The sequence below is a fragment of the Phycodurus eques genome, chromosome 8 (genome assembly GCF_024500275.1).
Source record: "Phycodurus eques isolate BA_2022a chromosome 8, UOR_Pequ_1.1, whole genome shotgun sequence".
Lineage (NCBI taxonomy): Eukaryota > Metazoa > Chordata > Actinopteri > Syngnathiformes > Syngnathidae > Phycodurus > Phycodurus eques.
Genome location: NC_084532.1, coordinates 14,519,653 through 14,539,603, shown reverse-complemented (window position 1 = coordinate 14,539,603; position 19,951 = coordinate 14,519,653). Strand labels below are relative to the sequence as shown.

At 39.9% G+C, this 19,951-nt stretch overlaps 1 protein-coding gene across 8 annotated transcripts in view; it reads left to right on the top strand.

The window, feature by feature from the left end:
• Positions 1 to 19,951, top strand: part of ptprsa (protein tyrosine phosphatase receptor type Sa) — a 276,448-nt gene that overhangs the window by 207,902 nt on the left and 48,595 nt on the right. For 6 of the 8 annotated variants that reach the window (XM_061684316.1, XM_061684313.1, XM_061684315.1 and 3 more), the window contains 8 exons: positions 637 to 957; positions 4,054 to 4,247; positions 5,438 to 5,464; positions 6,530 to 6,647; positions 15,248 to 15,841; positions 16,828 to 16,922; positions 17,036 to 17,286; positions 17,736 to 17,823. In XM_061684316.1, coding sequence (XP_061540300.1) covers positions 637 to 957; positions 4,054 to 4,247; positions 5,438 to 5,464; positions 6,530 to 6,647; positions 15,248 to 15,841; positions 16,828 to 16,922; positions 17,036 to 17,286; positions 17,736 to 17,823 — 1,688 coding nt within the window. The remainder of the gene's footprint in view (positions 1 to 636; positions 958 to 4,053; positions 4,248 to 5,437; positions 5,465 to 6,529; positions 6,648 to 15,247; positions 15,842 to 16,827; positions 16,923 to 17,035; positions 17,287 to 17,735; positions 17,824 to 19,951) is intronic. The other 2 variants (XM_061684318.1, XM_061684321.1) reach the window with 2 other exon arrangements.

Genomic DNA, 19,951 nt, shown 5'->3' with positions numbered 1-19,951 from the left:
TTATTTTTACATTTCCTAACACATAATGTAATAATGAACAGTGCTTAATACAGTAATGGGTGTGTATTGTTACAAAAAACATTAGCGCCGAGAAAGGGAAATGTCCTTTTATTCATATAATACCCAACTTTTAAAACATGTTATCACTCAGTGCGAGGCATACTCTGTGGCCAAGCACAGGCTGTGTCAGTGCTTGCTAGGTTGTACTGTAATAGAGAATGCCTCTGCCCGTTATTAAAGGTCTACATTCAAAAAACTGAATAACAGTTTAGTTTGTCCTAGACAAATACAATTTGGAATCTTCTACTTTATATTTGAAGGTTCATTAAAGTATCTTGATTCATTATTACACTATATGTTTGTCACTTTGTCCATTTTTGTTTACATTTGCCTGATTTTTCTTTTTTGGTGTTTTTTTTTTAACATCCAAACTTTGCATCCCTGTTTGTTCCTGCAATTCTGAGTTTAAATTATTCTCATAGTTTTATTACCCAAGTTTCAAATTTTCCTTTTATCATTTTCTTTATCTCTCCCATCTTTTGTATTTTTTGTTTTTCACCCCCTCCCTCTTTACCCATCCTCTACCCCCACCTTCTTTCCCCTCTGCCTTTCTTTCTGTCCTGTCTGCCTCACCAGAGCCCTCAGCCCCCCCACAAGACATTAAGTGTAGCAGCACCAGCTCCACCACATTGCTGGTAAGTTGGCGCCCCCCGCCATTGAGGAGTCAGAATGGTCTCCTGGCGGGGTATAGGGTGCACTACCAGGTGGCGGAACAGTCAGAGGGTGTTGGTGACTATGTGGAGCCAATGGAGGAGCCCACCGTGCCTGCCACTGAAGAGCAGGTGCTGCTGCAGCGGTTGGATAAATGGACCCAGTATCGCATCACTGTGTCTGCTTTCACAGTTGTTGGGCCGGGCCCTGAAAGCGAGCCGTTAATCTGCCGGACCGATGAAGACGGTACATAAATGTCTGTTTTGTAGTAAACGCGAATTCATTCCGGTTGGTTACGATTGATGGACATTCACAGTAATGTTGATAGATTGTGGGAAAATAAATGATAATTTGGCTAAGAAATTGCCATTTCTGCAATACAAACTGACTTTAACATAGTCTCATGATATAAACAAATCACATTTCACATCCATCCATCTTCTATGCTGCCTACCCACACTCGGGTCGCGGTTGTGCTGGACTTACACCCTGGACTGGTCGGCAGCCAATCACACGGCACATATAGACAAATAACCATTCAGGCACACATACAAACCTAAGGGCAATTTATAGTCTTCACTGAAGCACGCATTCATGTATTCAGAATGTGGGATAAAAAGCATATGTAAAGAAACATCTTAAAGTCACACTTGGAAAATTAGTATGTTGGTAAAACATCATTAACCAAATGTATTGTTTAATAGTTGTACCACCTCCATAATAATCATAATAATAATGAATTACACTTATGTAGCACTTTTCTAGGCACTCAAAGATACTTTACAATTTCATGCATTATTCATTAACTCCTCAGTCACATCCTAGTGGTGGTAAGCTATTTGTGTAGCTACAGCTGCCCTGGGGCAGTCTGACGGAAGTGTGACTGCCATTCTGTGCCTACGGCCCCTCCGACCACCACCAAACATCCAACCACATTCATCCAGGGGCAGTGTCTTGCCCAGGAACACAACAACAACATGGGCTCGGGAGCTGATTGCGGGGCGTACGCTTACCCTCTGCGCCACGCCGCACTATGCCTTTAACCTTTAACCTTTAGTCTTTTTTTTTTTTTTTTTTTTTTTTTAACAATCACATTGCTCAGCCAAAACCGTTAAACATTTATGATTGATTTACTCCCGTAAAGCCATGTTTGTCTATGTTTAGGGGAGCAACAGTGATCTGTAAATGTGATGTAAATGACTTTTCTTATTCATAATTTTTACTTGTATCCTTGACCATGACTCTTGATGGGATTGTGTTGTGTGACACAAAGGAAATTTATTTTCAAAAGGTGTGCTATGTTTAATTGTTTCCATTTGAAAAACCTCCTTAATCCTTTAATGCACAACGTGGGTCCAAAGTGCCCCAGCTGAGTTTTTTTTTTTTTTTTTTTTGTGCAATAAATTTATTTCATTATTTAGTCAGCAAAGTATGGATTTCTTAACTTCTTTTTGATTGTCGTAGAACCCTTTTAATATGGTATGATATTATTTCATGTTTCACTATTTCAATTATGCAGAAAATATCTAGCCTCACATATATCTTCGAAAAGCTATTTGGCACAAATCTTAATTTTGAGTTTGCCCTTTTTTTATATTTGTCCATCAAGTTTATACTCATGGTTCCAAATTTGTGTTTCAGACATTTTACAGCTCAGTAGGGCTCCCTTTGCATATGCAATACATCTGAGTATTGTTTTTTATTTGTTCTAACATTACCTTGGAAAATATTTATCATCAATTATGAAAGATAACTATACTATGCCTCACTAAAATATATTTGATTCCTTGATAAATATTGGGCGGCACAGTGGACGACTGGTTAGCACATCAACCTCACAGTTCTGAGGACCGGGGTTCAAATCCCGGCCCCACCTGTGTGGAGTTTGCATGTTCTCCCTGTGCCTGCGTGGGTTTTCTCCGGGTACTCCGGTTTCCTCCCACATCCCAAAAACATGCGTGGTAGGTTGATTGAAGACTCTAAATTGCCCTTAGGTGTGAATGTGAATGTGAATGTGCGAGTGGTTGTTTGTTTCTATGTTCCCTGCGATTGCCTGGCGACCACTTAAGGGTGTAGCCCGCCTCTCGCCCGAAGATAGCTGGGATAGGCTCCAGCACACTCGCGATCCGAGTAAGGAAAAGCGGTACAGAAAATGGATGGATTGATGGATGATAAATATTGTTTTGATTTTTCTTTAATCAAAATAGGTAAAATAAAATACAATTAAATACATCATCCTAAGGGTTATAATTTAGAGAATAATATTTTGAGTAAATATCAAACATAGCTCAGAATTTTTATTATTTTGTGATGAAGAAGGTGCATGTCGTTACGGGCACCATGCAAGATAAAAAAAAAAAAAGCAGTGGATGACAGTATTCAGAAGACACCAGAGAAGATCCAACAGAGATTCGAACAAAAGGAGGAGTGGGCACAGTTGATCAGATAATCAGCAACTACCCATATACAATAAGAACCTGGAGAATAAGGATCTGTTGAAATAAAAAACCAGATATTTAAAGACGACTTGAAGTATTCAATCATGGAATACATAAATAAAGGTAGAACAACTGAAAACTCAACCACCATGAAGTACCGGTAACATGGGAAATGAATGTGGGTAATGATGGACCCATGTTGAGCATTAGAAGGTGTTTACTTATTTTGCACATCAAAATGTTAAATTCCAGAGGTTATAACATGAAAAAAAGGTTCATGTGTTTGATGTTAGTTACAGATTAACTATTGACTATGCAAATTTAATGAGTAAAACAGATTAGATTTAATGAGTAAGACAGATTAACTATTGACTACTATGCAAATTTAATGAGTAAAACAAGCACTATAAATTGTCAGTGGAAAGTAAATGACAGACGCTGCAGCTCAACTATAAAACAGATAAATGACTAAATGTGGGCCTTTTGCACCACGTGAGAATCATTGACAGATGGTTGGAATTGGGTTCTCCAAAATCCTTTCCACTTCCATTACCACAGCACTTTGAGCCTTCTGTACACCACTGATATAGCTGAAACTTTAGACACGCTTGTATTGGTTTCAAATACAAAGCATTAGTGAGTGCAAAGAATGAGAACCAAAGCATGCCCAAGTAATAAAAACTGCCTTTTGTCAATGTTATTGTAAATGACAAAGACGTGATATTTATACATCCTGTACATATCATGACAGAGTATTTTTCCAAATCTATTGACCGTTTCTAAGAATATTGCAAAAGAGTTTTTCAATGTTTCAGTATTATTATTATTATTATTATTATTTTGTCTGGTTTAAAACAGCTTCGACTATACATTTTACATTGTGTTTTAAATATGTTTCCTGTAGTTCCTGGCAGCCCCCCAAGGCGAGTGGAGGTGGATGTTTTAAACTCAACTGCTCTTAAAGTGATGTGGCGTTCTCTGATGCCAGGAAAGCAGCACGGTCAGATCCGTGGCTATCAGGTCCACTATGTTCGTGTGGAGAATGGAGAGTCCAGGGGCCTGCCCCTCATCAAGGATGTCATGCTGGCTGATGCCCAGGTAAGACCATCTCAATGCCCCACGTGGCTGCGCACAACATATTATTGCATAAGGTGTGTCTTTGGATCTACAGTATTTTCCAATCATTGTTCAACCAACACATTTCCACTGACTCCATAATAGTGACAAGTAACACCCATTTTTACCCACACATTACAAATTGTGTATCTCGGTCAACAAATCAACCGTGAAAATACTGCTGGAGTTAGGGAAATCATTTGGATGCTCTTCCCGCTTAGATTTCATTTTGTATTACTGCAATATTCTTAATTCCATCTTCCTATAACAAAAACTGTACTCAAAAGCTTCATTCATCTTTCTCTGCAACATTTCTTTCATGGCTTTTGTTGGGAATGTCTGGACCCTTTGTTCATGGCCATATCTGCAGTAAAATTATTGTTGCACTTGTATCAAATGCAAGGACAAAAAGAAACTGCTGATTGTTGTAGTCCGGGATGGAAATACTGTAATTGGAAAAAAAAAAAAAAAAGAAAATCACCATTAATCAGTTGTCCATGGCAGCTACAGATGATTTTTTTTCTTTATTATTTTACAAACTTTTTTTTTACATACTTTTACTTTTACTTTTACATTACATACGTTATTTTACGCAAATCAAACCTACCAAAATGAAATCTGTACAGTAGCAATCAGCCAAATGGAAACAAAATAGGAAAACAAAGAAAAGAATTGCTCTAAGCTATGCTATATAATTATGGAATAAATAAAGATCTGTTCGTTACATGAATGCGATGGAGCACTAAGTATACACTTAAGTTTTCACATGAATCCCAACTAGAATGACTTTGAACAACTTCAGTTACAGTGTAAGACCAACATCCCTACAAAAAAACATAGTCCAGACAAAATTGTACACTTTTGTTGCAATGACCTCATTATAAAAGCCTTGAAACCCTCTCATGGTGCTTCTGGATTTTTCTGTATTGATGATTTAACACCAGAATAACATTGTTAAATATCATCACACGCTGCAGGCAGACTTTTTCCTCATCTTTTTTTTTTCTTGTGGCATCACAAAAACAGTGACCTACTTCTGATTCCAGCCTTCTGCACCCAAATCTTGAATGCCACCATCTCTCACAATCCTATTTCTTCCCTTTCTGCTCTCTCCTTTAAAAAAAAATTGTTGCAATCGCTCCCTTACTCTCCTCTTTGGCGGGGGTTGTTAGTGGGAAACGGACGATACAGCTGAATATGTGAGTACAAAGTTCCACTTGAGTGCTTTGTGAAGTTGGGAAACAGTGGCTATTGCATCAGTCGGACATGATTAAAAAAAAATAATAATAAAAAAATACTTCAATACTTTATACGTTTGGATGGCAACTCAGAATTTAAAGTGGGTACTTTGTCTTTAGACCACTGTGGAAAAACACTCATGTCAATAGCTGATGTACTATCCACTGGCCATTCTGCCTGGAATGATACTTGCTGTGTGTTGTTGAAATGTATTGTCTTGTGCTCTTGTGTTGTTTACTTAATGATACTTGAAAACAAGAATAGTCCCTTCTTTATTTTCTCTTCATTTTGGGAAGAAATTTGGAAACAGTAGTTCGCCGAACATGCATGCATGATCCTTTTAACACAAAAGCATCAGTTTAATTATTTAATTTAAAAAATTAAAATAAATACCCTACGAACCTTGGTTCCTCTGCATTTTGTGAATACCATTTAAATTGCAACATAGTGCTTATAGCTCATTTACTTTTATTGACCTCCCCCGTCTGTCTGCCAGGTAGCCTATTAAAAAGCTCATTCTGCATTCTTTCAAACCTGCTATCTTGAAAGATTCATAAGAATTGATCGGAGGGCTCTCTTTCAAAGAAGCTAATCGAAACAATGGTTGATTTAAAAACTCCTAGTGAACAGTTATGATGTACAGTACTTTGAATGCATTTATTTCAAAGTAAAAATTTTGACCAGTGTATTGCTAAAGGCGGGTCGGTGGGCGACTGGTTAGAGAGTCTGCCTCACAGTTCAGAAGACCGGGATTCAATCCCCGGCCCCTCCTGTGTGAAGTTTGCATGTTCTCCCCGTGCCTGCGTGGGTTTTCTCCGGGCACTCCGGTTTCCTCCCACATCACAAAAACATGCATGGTAGGTTAATTGACGACTCTAAAATTTCCCAAATACCCAAGGGATATGTAACACTTAATGTAACCAGGACACAATCAATCAATATGATGTGAACAAAGTTAGGTGAAAAGGTCAAAAACTTAAAAAAATATATATATTTTCCTCCTCTGTCTTCATTTCTTTCTCTAGGAGATGGTTATTGGAGGGCTCAAGCCAGACACCACTTACTCCATCACCGTGGCGGCATACACAACCAAAGGTGATGGAGCACGGAGCAAACCTAAACTGGTGGTGACCAAAGGTGCAGGTCAGTGAAACTACGATTGGATTCCTAGTTGTCAGTAACAGAGTTTTTAAAAAAAAATTTTTAAAATTATTTATTTATTTATTTTTGCGGGGGGTGTATCCAGGACATGAGTCACAGTATTGAGACCATTCGATTTGTAATAATGTAGGTAAAAATATTAATGCATTCCTCAATTTGGATGGAGTTTTTCTCTCATAGATTCAATGGCAATTAAAGGCAGTTAGTGGTTTCATTTGACAATACTTTATTTTTGGACTATCTTTAGTCGAAAAACTTTAATGAAACATACAGTTTCATTAAAATAATTGGAAAAAAAATACAAAATTAGAGGCTGGCTGGTCAGATACATTGTGGTTGTTGCATGGTTTTGAGTAGTACTGCACTTTCATGGTGGCATCTTCTACTGTCTTCTGAGGTTTGTTTAAACGGATATAGTTTCGCTCCTCAAACAACGGGATGTGAAGGCAAATGCTGGACGTTCAAACGCATTTGATTGACAGCTGAAAGTTTAGCAGATCATGTTTTCAGTGCATTCAGCCAACACACCCTCAGCGTCACAGTGCTCAGAGATTGTCTCAATTTTTCACAATTTTGAAGGCTAATGTCATATACTTGGCAATTGTTTAATTCTTTCAAATTTGGCAGGCTTGTTAACAACACTCTTATCTGTGGGATGTTAAATTTATAAATTTATTATTAAGGGGATTGACGTGTAAAATATTATTGATGCCAGGGGTCAAAAATTTAAACGAGACTAGCTTTAACCATTTTCACAAGTATGCTCCATACGTATCCCATCCTATTTGGAGCATTTTATTGTTACAGTATATGCTAGTACTCGGGTAATTTACCATTATATAATTATAGATGTAGTAGATTGATGCAAAGATTACAGATGAAAAATAAACATAAAAAGTAAACAAAACCAAATTTAGCCATGCATCGATGGGATCAATTCTAAAAGTGGACCTTAAAGCATGACGTGATGTAGTGGATATAAAGCATACACACACTTGTTCGAAAGCCAAGTTTTTGATATAAAAAAAAAAAAAAAAAAAAAACACCAACAAAAATCATCTCAAAACCTTTTTCCCCCTTTGATGGGATGGGATGGGGAATTAAAAATAATTAATGTGGTTGTGCAAGTGTGCACACCCTCTTATAATTGGGGATGAGGCTGTGTTCATAATTAACTTTTCTGCTGGAACTATTTTGATGTGAAACAGGGGAGTTTGAAATACTCCCTCTGCTTATTTTTATTTTTTAAAATTATTCTGGTGTTTATTGAAAATGTAACTGGACAGAAAATGGCTCAGGGGACAGACAGAGGGACAGAACAGGCAAGGGGAAAAGGGGTACAAACCACATCAGAGCAATAGTTTGACAGTCTAGATAGACGTAACGAGTAACATTACAACAGTCAAATTGTGTCCTTATTTGTGGCTGGGCGGGGGACACCTGGTGAGGACATGCAACAACTAAAATGAGAGAGGACAGAAAAGGGGAGGACAGGACAGGATGTGGGAAATGACCATGGCAGCGCTACTGATGAGTGGTACAGTGGGATGCTTTTTATAGTGTCTAAACACCAGTAAGAACCTGTGAGTTGATATCTTCATATAACCTATGTTGTTATTAGTGGTCCCAGCACAAACAATTAAAGCCTATAGCGTGTCTAGGGAACGTATTAGTGACTGAACACCATATCACATGCATGTTAGTCAACTGGTGTACGGAGTTGCTGAGCTAGCACATTGAGGAAGGGTGGGCCCGGGCCAAGCCCGCGAGCCCATCCCGCGAGTGGCCCAGCCAGGGGGTTGCCACCCACTCCCCAGGACCCAGGGAAGTCCCTTAACCCAACTGAAGCACCTCGGCCAGTCCCAAAGGGAGCGCCATGGGTACCGGACACCCGGAGAGCATGGGGACCACAGTCACCAACAGGGCACAACCCAGGAGCCAGCTGCCACCTGAAAAAGGTCACAGCCTGCCAAAAACCCATGTTAAATTGGAGTCAGGACACACTTGGCATCATTTAAAGTGCCACTGATAAACCCCAAAATAAAGGTTATCATTTTCCTGACATTTTGTAGTCACATCTTACAGCACAAGCCATGGTCCACAGAGAGCCTCCACAGCATCAGACAGATCTCTTTGTTCAAAAGTGTCTGTCAGAAGTACGAAAGAATTTGAATATACCATGGAACACGTGAACACAGTCATCTTCAAGTGGAGAAAATATGGCACAACAGTGACATTACCAAGAACTGAAGAAAACTGGACAGAGAGGCTGCAAAGAGGCCGACAGCAACATTGAAGGAGCTCAGGAATTTACGGTAATACTAGTTTAGTGCATGTCACAACAATCTCCCGTTTTCTTCGTAGGTCTACACAATATATTCTTTTACACACAAAAAAAAACAAAAAACAAACTCAAAGCCTGACTACATTTTGCAAAAACACCTTTGAAATCTCCCAAACGTGAGAAAATGTGTTATAGTCTGTTGAAACCAAGGTGGAACGTTTTAGCCATCCATCCATTTTCTGAGCCACTTATCCTCACAAGGGTCGCGGGAGGGCTGGAGCCTAGCCCAGCTATCTTCGGGCAGGAGGCGGGGTACACCCTGAACTAGTTGCCAGCCCAGGACACAGGACACATACAAACAAACAACAATCCGCACTCACATTCACACCTACAGGCAATTTAGAGTCTTTCATTAACCTACCATGCATGTTTTAGGGATGTGGGAGAAAACCGGAGTGGCTGGAGAAAACCGATGCAGGCACGGGGAGAACATGCAAACTCCACACAGGCCACACCCAGGTCCTCAGAACTGTGAGGCAGACGCTCTAACCAGTCGTCCACCGTGCCGCCACATTTTAGCCATACCGCCAAAAGTTATGTTTGGTGAAAACACAACACTCCTCATTACTAAAAGAACAACATACCGACAGTGAAGCATATTAGTGGCAGCATCGTGCATTGGGGCTGTTTTTCTTCAGGTGGAAATGGGGCCTTTGTCAAAATGGAGTGGATTATGAACCGTTCCAAAATCTTTAGACTTCTGCTAGAAAGCAAATAAATGTCAGGAAAAAAATCCTACCAGAACATCTGTACTTTATCCATCCATCCATCCATCCTTCCATCCATTTTCTATCGCTTATCCGAGGTCAGGTCGCGGGGGCAGTAGCTTTACACCCCGCGGAGGAAACTCATTTCGGCCACTTGTATCCGGGATCTTGTCCTTTCGGTCACGACCCACAGCTCGTGACCATAGGTGTGTGTAGGAACATAGATCGACCAGTAATTTGGGGTTAATCAGAGGCACTTTAAATGGTGGCAGAAATGTGTTGACTCCCATTTACTGTAAGCAGGAATGTAATTTGGTTAATTCTGAACATAGCTACATTCTCAGGTATAAGTGTGTGAATTTCCACGATCAAATTTCATGATGAATCTCTTTCATAAGTTTTCAAAGAACTCTCGTAGCATCTTGAAAGCTTGCTAACACCCAATCTCTGTTCCAATTCTGTTTTTGCACAATATAAATGGATGTTTTAAGATGCATGTACAGTAAGTGTGAGTTTGAACAGGAAAGGGTGTGGCCACTCCAATACGGGTTGCAGGAAGCAATCTTGAAATGCAAGCCCCAGTTAACTCATTGCATCTTTTGTAACTTCCTGAATATTTGTGTTCCAGTTAATAGCATCAACATGATAAAATAATTTGCATTCAGAGTTTGCATCCCTCTCATCAGCCCTGCACACCAGCAACAATGTATACAATATAGTGGTTTAAAACTTCCATTCTTCTTAGATGGAGATGATGTTAAGAAGCCTGTTGAATTACATGACAATATTAGGTCCTGTTCTCAAACAGCATTTCCCCCCCCCCCCCCCCCCCTTTTGTGTTAACCGCTGTCTTCCATTTCCCTTTCCTTCCTAAAGCAAGAGCTCAAAATATGCTATACTGTATGTAATGCAGTGCAGTTTTCTAACCTTGACATTTCTTGCATTACAAATTAAATTCATCCATGAAGCCTAGCCACATGATCTTCTGCATAGGAAACCTTAAATTAAGAGCAGATCAAGATAGCAAAGTGATGGATTTGTCTTGACCTTTTCAAGGTTCAGGTTAAGAAATATCTAATACCCTGTACCTGTAATTTATATCTGTCCACAGATATAGCCTCATGTCTGCATCATGTCTGTGGCGGTTATTTGTTTCAAGGATGGACCTCTGGAAAATTTAGCTTTAGCTGCAGGGTGCGCATAGGGCTGAAATATGCATATTGTACATGTACAACTTCGTACGAGCACGGTGGCAATGAGTCTGTATGTATATGTTAAAGTGAGTGTGTTCACCTAGCGATCGTAATAGAGGGTGGAAATGGGAGGGAAACATGATCCCTACTTTCTAAGTCAGGCTGAGTGAGTGTCACCAGCAGACTGTTAATACAGTGGCCTGATGGGAAACGTGCAAGGAAACCCACAAATAGGGATTGAACCAGAGAGTAGAACCTGAATTGGATGCAGAGGAGTGGAGGCACGGGGTCTAGGATTGTAGATGATTATTGGGGGGAGTTGGGCATTGTGGAGAGCAGGGGACAGCGGAAGAGGGAGTAGATCGATGAGCACCAAGGGACAATCAAGGTCTTAAGAACCCCAGAATTATTCATGGACATCATACACGCGCACACGTGTACACACACACTCACACAGACATCAACGCACACATGCTCACAAACAAATATTTATTCCTACCTCCAGTACTTGTCTTCGGGGCAGATTGCTCTTTGTCCTGTGTCACCTTCATCACTCCTCTTTTTTCATCCCCAAAGATTGTCTTGGTCTCTCTCTTAAAAACACTAACACTGTACACCGCACATACAGTTAAACACACAATCACACATCAGCGAAACCCTTTCATCATTAAAAAAAAATATATAGGCCAATGTTAACCCTTTAGAGGGAACTCACCAAAGTTATTGCATTACAACCTTTTACCCTAATAACTTAATTTACAACCAAAGTTGATACTAAATGTATGAGAAAGACCTCCACCATTCTTTAAATCCGTATTCATATTAATTAATCAAGCAAATAATTAATGTATGTATTTATTATTGATTAACATAATCATAATCCCAAGTGTAATGCAATGTGACTGATATAGACAAACCTGTGAATAGGCTATTATTCATTTTTGAAAAAATGCAATACTGTATAATCATAATTTTTAATATAGCTGAATAATAGATATATAGAGAGCAGGTGATATATCCACCAAAAAAACAATAATTGGTGCCTTCACGTCAAGTGAAGGCACCATGCAGTATCCCATATTAGGGATACTGGATGTGTAAAGGGCTTTTTACGCCTTCACTTAGCTTAGCCCAGTGGACTGTCATCCAATCCAATCACTGGTTATGGTTTGCCGTGATGATGAAACACTGCGGTGTGGCAACTGAAACCGCGCCCTAATTGAAAAAAAATTCTATTTAGATGGCAGCATACTATGACAACACCATGGTGAATCCAATAGGAATTGGATTCCACTGTGGTGGAGTGATTTTAAAGTGACAAGTGCAAGGGATTTGGGGGGAGTAGTACATTAAACGCTGTGGAGAAAAAGGAGGAAATGATAAATTAAAGACAAATGACCGTGACTTGGTAAAGATGGCTCAGCAATAGACCGAGAGCTCCACCACGTTGAATATACCAGTGGTAGAAACGTGTGATTTCAACATACAGGAAGTCCTCGATTTACGAACGATTTACGTTCCTACTCTGGCGATGTAACACGAATTTCCGCATAAGTCGGATTTCACCGTTAAAGTCAAAATTTACGGCGAAATACGGCGGGCATTGTCCCACGTGATTGTGACAGCAAGCTCAGTGTGTGTGGGCATGTGCGTCGATTTGTGAGTGAGACGGGACTGCGCAGGCGTCGTCCGGCGGGACTGTGAAGGAGGAAGGAGTGCACGCCAGTGCGAGTGTGTACAGTAGCAAGTGTGTGCAGAGGAGCTAATAAAGCCATTAAAGCTGGAAATTGCTGCTTCGTGCCTTTATTGTTGCCGCCATCCAGCTCAGCTGTGCAACGAGAGAAGGGAGTTAACCCCTGCGTCTCCCGACCACGGTCAGGTGACCGTAGCAGGAAAAGTTAACACTTTGTAAAAAGAAACTAAAATACATTAAAAGGCTACTCCAGGCTACACCAGGCTACTCTCTGTTCGGTAGCTAGCAAGCAACACCAAAAATGTCATGCCTGAGCTGGGCTGCCATCATCCTTGCGCCGTCCTGTGCTCTGGCCTTGTGGTAAACACAAGCAAAACTTAAGTGCTGTGTGAAACAGTCTAAAGCCTGGCGAAGTAAATGTCCAGTCTTAAACCCTCAAGAGCATACATTTTACCTAAACTCCACAAAATCTAGATGATTATATTTATAATAATAAAGCACCAGAATATTATTTTGTTTATATATAATTGTATGCATTTCCATTGGAGGTCTTTTGGTAACGAGCCATGGCTTATTCTGTTGTATGCATGGCAACAGGTGGATACACCAATTTATTGTACTTTCTGCCATCAAATGAAAGTCTTTAATTGTTTTAACTGTCACTATATGTCGCTCGCATTGATAGATGAACATAGATGTGTAATTAATAAATAATAACCTTTTAATAAATTAGGTGAAATCGGGTTATTTCCCGTGGCATCCTAGGTTATTTGTTACAGCACACTCGTGTGCTAAGGCCCCCAGGTTGGGAGTCACTGATCTATACATCTGTCTGCATATAACAATGTCCTGACACCTTCCCTTCAAATATTGTCTAATTTCAACAGAGGACCTAACAAGCTAGTTTGCCACAAGGACGACTGAACGGTGAACGACTGATTAGTATGCACGACGGTCATTTCACTAACCATGTCAGACACCCAACACCCTATTGAATACCCCCAGAGGTCAAACCCACCGAGGCAAAAATAGGAAAACCCCACGCCTAAAAGTTTAGAACTGAAGGAGCCTCATGGAATAAAGATGAAAAGTCTTCAACAAACAGAACAAGTCCAATTGCCTCGATACAACCTTTGCATATTAGCATGACCTGGATGACTGAGAATCTACACAGATAGAACATTTGGTCAGAAGTGAAGCATAGAATTTTAATACACACATACACAGCACACACACACTTAGCCATCACATTCAGCACAATATCTGATTTAATTTCCTTGATTAGGCGTGAGCATGAAGGCAGTGTTTTTTTAATGACATCAAGCTGAGCTTTAGTATGAAGAGAGCTCGTATTAGACGCATTTCGCGCTTCCAACACACTCCACCCCCCACCATTCCATTACTGGCAAAGATCATCATCAGACATCATCTTTATCTTGGTCCAGCAGAATGTAGACCATTAGCAAACGGAAATGATTAACATGAACAGGAGGCTGATGTTCTGTTTACTTTGAATGATTGAATTTGCATTGATACCATATGCAGCCACTTCAACAAAAGCTCAAAGTCTTGATAGTGTCTCCAAATCACCAAATTCCTCAGTAATGGTGTAACAGTACACTGGTGGAATAGTGACATAACCCTTTATGCAAAAAGGAAGGCAAATGTATCCATATTTGTCCCTGATTAATATAACCTTTTATTAAAGATACTTTTTTTTTTTAATACACACCAGATAATACTTAACCATTTACATTTTAATTCCTGCATAGATTCCATTTCACCGTTGTACCCGTTTTTCATCCATTAGGTCTCTGGACTCTAACAAACGACTGAGATTGAGTTGTGTGATTGCAAGCCATTTTTTGTTTTTAAGACTTGAGGGAGCTTTTGATTAAGTGATGATATAATCTTTACTGAGAAACGGTGCTCAGCCACACCTACCTCTCAAAAACATTCGGTGGCAGTTTTGGAACTGAAGGCATCTATCCTGATAACTCCTGAAAATAATTGATATGGTGAGGTGTATGTCATGCATTCGCGCTCCAAAACTGGACCCACTTGGTGCCCATGTCTATCACACTTGACGCCTGAAGTCTTAATTGTTTGAATAGTGTGAGCGCACTGTACTGAGCACTGTACGCTTGCTTGTGCATGAGCAAATGCACAGGCATGGCAAAATAGCGATTGTTCCTCCCACCAGTTATTAGTGATAATTGGCAGTGTGTCGGAGGGGTAACAGGAGGATACAACTGTCCGAGTATGAACGAAATAGGCTTCTGTAACTTTTATATTTATACTTTGCAGTACAGCACAACTTCTGTCTCATGAAATGATGAGAAGATCTTTAGTTTCATACAACCACGACTGTACCTTAAACATAATTTTACACCTTGAGTGCATATTCATGCCATGGGTAATTAAACTTTGATAGGACTTTGAGCATCAGCAAAATAACTAAATCATAGTGATATAGTAAAGAAGCAGTATAATTGTCTACTTGCACAAAGTTTTTCAGTACCTCGTGGAGGACATGACGATTTGGTGAGCGAAGCAATGTTTAGATAGCAAAGGCTAAACTCAGCCAATTCATATAATAGTCAAAGGGAATTAACCTTTGTCTTGTTTTTTTTTTTTGTCTACAGTACCTGGTCGACCCATTTTGACAGTGACCCAGGAGTCAGAAACATCTGCTCTAGTTCACTGGGACCCACCAGACCTGAAAAATGGAATGGACCTCCAAGGTTACAGGCTCCAGTTTGGTCGTAAAGATTTATCACCTTTGGCTACACTAGAGTTTTCGCCCCAAGAACGGCAATACTCCTTGGGCAACGTTCACCGGGGGGCCACCTACCTATTTAAACTCTCTGCCAAAAGCAGAGGGGGCTTTGGGGAGGAAGCTGTTGTGGAACTCTGTGTACCAGAGAATACACCAGGGGGATATCCCCAAATGAATGAAGGTTCTAATGTGACATGTTGCTCAGTGCAGCTGTCCTGGTTACCACCAGTGCTGGCAGAAAGGAACGGTGTAATCACAGAGTACACTTTAGCCTATAAGGAAGCTGGTTCTGGAGCATCACCGCGGGAGCTCCACTTGCCTCCCAACTTGTCCAGCTACGTGCTCAACAGCCTCAAACCAAACTCAGCATACGATGTGAAAATTCGTGCACACACCATTGTAGGTCCTGGGCCCTACAGCCCACCTATCCAGTATCGGACAGTGGCCTATGATCCAACAGGTAGGGCTTGCCTGTTTCTGTCCCAACCCACTTACAAGGTGGTTGGGAGTTTTTGCAAGAACACGAAAAACTACCACACCCCTTTCTTTCACCTGCACTCTTCCTCAAGAAAGCAAATAGTAATATTAAAATGTTCCTCGGATACTCATTTCACTAACTCAAAAAAGGTAAAACCAGAGTCAGTAAGTCATAGTCAGTCCTTGAGAAAGAAAGGAGAGCAACGTAAAAATCCAAGGTAAGTGCTGTATGGTCAGACACTCCTCAAGTTGTCTTTGCAGACCCTTTCCAGCCACACTTAGACTAACACCATCTCACACCCCCAGTTTTGAATCAAGGTATGGCTTTAAGGCAAACCCAGTCACAATGAGTGTTGGACCTTTTGATAAGTAAACTGAAAACTGGTCTTGGTTTCTTACTTTGGTTTTAAGGTTGTTTTAAGAGATTGCGCCCTTTCTAACCCTCTTTGTTTTGTTTTCCTCTGTAATTCTTCTACCCACTTTCCCTGTCCCTTTACGGGACAGCTTGTGGCATGGTATCCCCCAATTGCACTGCAAAGGCATGCTGTGTTTTGAGTCTGTCTCTATGTTCACGCGGCAGCATGTCAGTAGTGCCAACCACAGATCAGTGGAGTTATAGAAATACTTAGTATTGGGATCTCTTTTGTCAGTTTTTCATCATCAACATAGATTAAAAATGAAAAGACTTTGGTGGGGTCGGTTGGCACTACAGATGATAGCTAGCCAGTGGGCGCACCTTTGTGCTTCATGGGTTTGTCTTCCATGAGTCTTCCGTGCTGTGTGTCTTAACCAATGGCGTTGCCCTTCTCACAGCCAGTAACAGCTCACCGAATCGCACTCTCCAACCAGAGGAACGTTGCAGAGGAACTATTTTTCTCTTATTGCTTTAACCAAAGTTTTTTTTTCTCGTTTTGGTGCTGTGTTTAGTCCACTGAATATATTCATTTTTCCATTTGCCAAACAAAACAGATGTTCCAAAGAATTTTACCATCAAGTGGGCTACCAAGACCACAGTGGTCCTTGCATGGAAGTTTTCTGAAAGCAGATCCGCATACAAATGCACGGTAAGCTTTGGGAAACTAACCGACTTTTGAGAAAATGGCAGTCTCCAAGCTGTACCTGAAAAGTTGGATGCGTGGAATTGTGTCCAATTCTGAACTATGTGTTTGAATCCTAGATTGAATACAACGGACAGAAGATGGACGTCGATGCAAGGAAGCTAAAGGTCATTGTTACTGGGCTGAGGCACAATACCACCTATGAGTTCAGAGTGACCTGCCAAGAAAGCATGGATGGTGGGCCGAGACACCGTGTTGTGGCCAGGACTGCACCCCTCATTCTAGTCAAGAAACCGAAGCTGGACATCTACGCAGAGCCTAACAATATTCTCACCATGTCCTTCCCACCAGTCAATGGCAAGGATGTCAAGTGAGTATAACTTGCTAAAATAAATGATCTCGCCTTGAAACTGGAGTCACTTAGCTATAACCCTGCAAAATGTATAATGCATCCCTTACCGTAAGGCATTAGAGCACTGTCATATCTCCCAACCAATCAGCAATAATATAATAGTAATGAAAACTGTATTGAAAACCATGTACAGTATTAAAAAACAGTATTTTATTTCTTTTTCTAGCATAAAAATATTTTTTTAAGTCACAAAATGGGCTTGGATAGCCTGCGCTGAACAGGTTAAGTGGTTAAATAAAAGGACTCGTACATGTAGTGATTTTTAGGTAAAAGAAAATGGTATGAAATTTTGTAGGGTTAAATTGTTTGAATTTCAAAGTATTTTTCTGAGGTCTTTTAACTCTCACGATACTCTTGATATGTGTGATGTTGCTGTTATCTGAAATGACTGGAATATATTTTTTAAGGGCTTTCTATGTGGTTGTGGTGCCATTGAAGAGAACCACAGGGACTGTCAAAAATCTCAAGACTCCTGATGAGATGGACATGGAAGAGGTAGGATTTTGAAAAGGTTGCAGTCAGGATGAACAGAGTGCACAATGAGATACTGCTAAACAGCGTTAATTAATTGGCATGACTAGTTATAGTTCTGTATAGTTTTATGTAAATACCAGATCATTATAGAGAAATTAATAATATGAGCAAAAATATGTTTCCACGTTAACTTTAGAAGATTCTATGGACATAACCAACGTATAACCATCAGCAACAGTATCTGCCTGTTTTGCTGTAACTGTATTGTGGACACCATCGGCTAAAATCTCAGCTATGCTAATGTTTCCTCTGAAGCATGCAGAAGAGAGAATTAAACTCATCTTGTACTCTGACCATAGCTCAAGGTCACCTTGAGTCCCAGATCAACAGCACCCAGGCGTATTGGATTTGGAATTACATTCATTCCCAGCGCTTAGGCCCATTTCCATCTTTGTGTGCAGTTACATATGTCATTCCAATTTATTTTCTTTAATTCAGTTAATTACAATCTGGTACTCAAAGATACACAAGCCTACCCACAGAAAAAGTTACACCGAGAGAGTATGTTTGTTTAGATCTCTTGTTTTCAATTCCTATTTTCATGAATTCCCCATCTTTTTGATGATCAAATCTGAATATGACCTCTCTTTTATCTGATACAGGTGCTTTACGATTTATGACCTCTTTCTGTTTTCCCCTGACAGTCACAGGTCTATTTGGAGCCAAAATTGAGCATATAAGGAACTGTGTTCTGGCTGCTGAGAGAGAATAGTGGGATAACCACAGCTCTCAGCCAATTTCATTATTTTCTTCCTTACTCCATATGGCCTGATTAATTTTAACAAATTTCCACGATTTATTTCTTTACCTTTTTATTAGGCTTCAGCAGATACCTAAGCTATTTTCTTTTGCTTCATATGCTGTGCCATACAGTAACTTGAAAGCTAGTAAAAATCCATCCATCCATTTTCCATACCGCTTATCCTCACTAGGGTCGTGGGCGTGCTGGAGCCTATCCCAGCTGACTCTGGGCGAGAAGCGGGGTACACCCTGAACTGGTCACCAGCCAATCGCAGGGCACATATAGACAAACTACCATTCGTACTCACATTCAATTTAGAGTCTTCAATTAACCTACCATGCATGTTTTTGGGATGTGGGAGAAAACCAAAGTATCCGGAGAAAACCCTCGCAGGCACGGGGAGAACATGCAAACTGTGACGCCTGTTAGTAAAAATATTTATTGTAATTTCTCGTGTATAATGCGCACCCATGTATAATACGCACCCCCAAAGTTGACCTTAAAATTCTGGTAAACCCTTCTACCTATGTATAATGCATTTTTACAATGCATGATTTTGCTTGTACCCATATGATCAAACATGAAGTGTTATCTGTATTTTGTTATTTTATTTTATCTTGTTTTTTCCCCCCAAATAATTATTCTGAAGTAAAGCACTTTTATTTGAACACATAATACTTTATTTTTTACTTGCTCTTATTTTTAAATTCACAACCCTAATTTTACTTGGTAAATGAGAAAACACACAGTTGTGCTCATATGTTTGATTACCCAGGCAGAATTTGTAAGATGGGTACAATTCTTTTAAGAAAACATGAAGGGCCAGGTGAAACAAATGTAATTTTATTTTAATAGGATTTAAATTAAACTGTCAAGCATTTCAGAAAAGCATTATCATTCAACAAAACATACCCATAAAGAAATAAATTTTGGTTGTTGTTCAGTCATCAGTCGTATTAAAAATTTAAAAAAAACAACAACAACAACAAACAAACAAACAAAACAATATATCACAAATTCTGCCAGGGAATTTAAATGTATGAGCACAACTGTACATATATCATACGTACCCGTCATATTGGAATGAAAGTGTAGGCTACACCTTTTTCATAACTTCGAGGTGGCAATGGCAATTAGAATGAAAGTGTACACCTTTTTCATAACCTCTAGATGGCGGCATACATTTTAAAAATGTGAACGTTTTTTTCCATTTTCCCCTATACCTAGTATGTATAATGCGCACTATTGACATTTGACAATTTTTGGGGGGGAACAAAAGCACATTGTACACGAGAAAGTACGGTATCTTAAAACTGTATAACTCAGCATTAAAACTGTTAGATATAT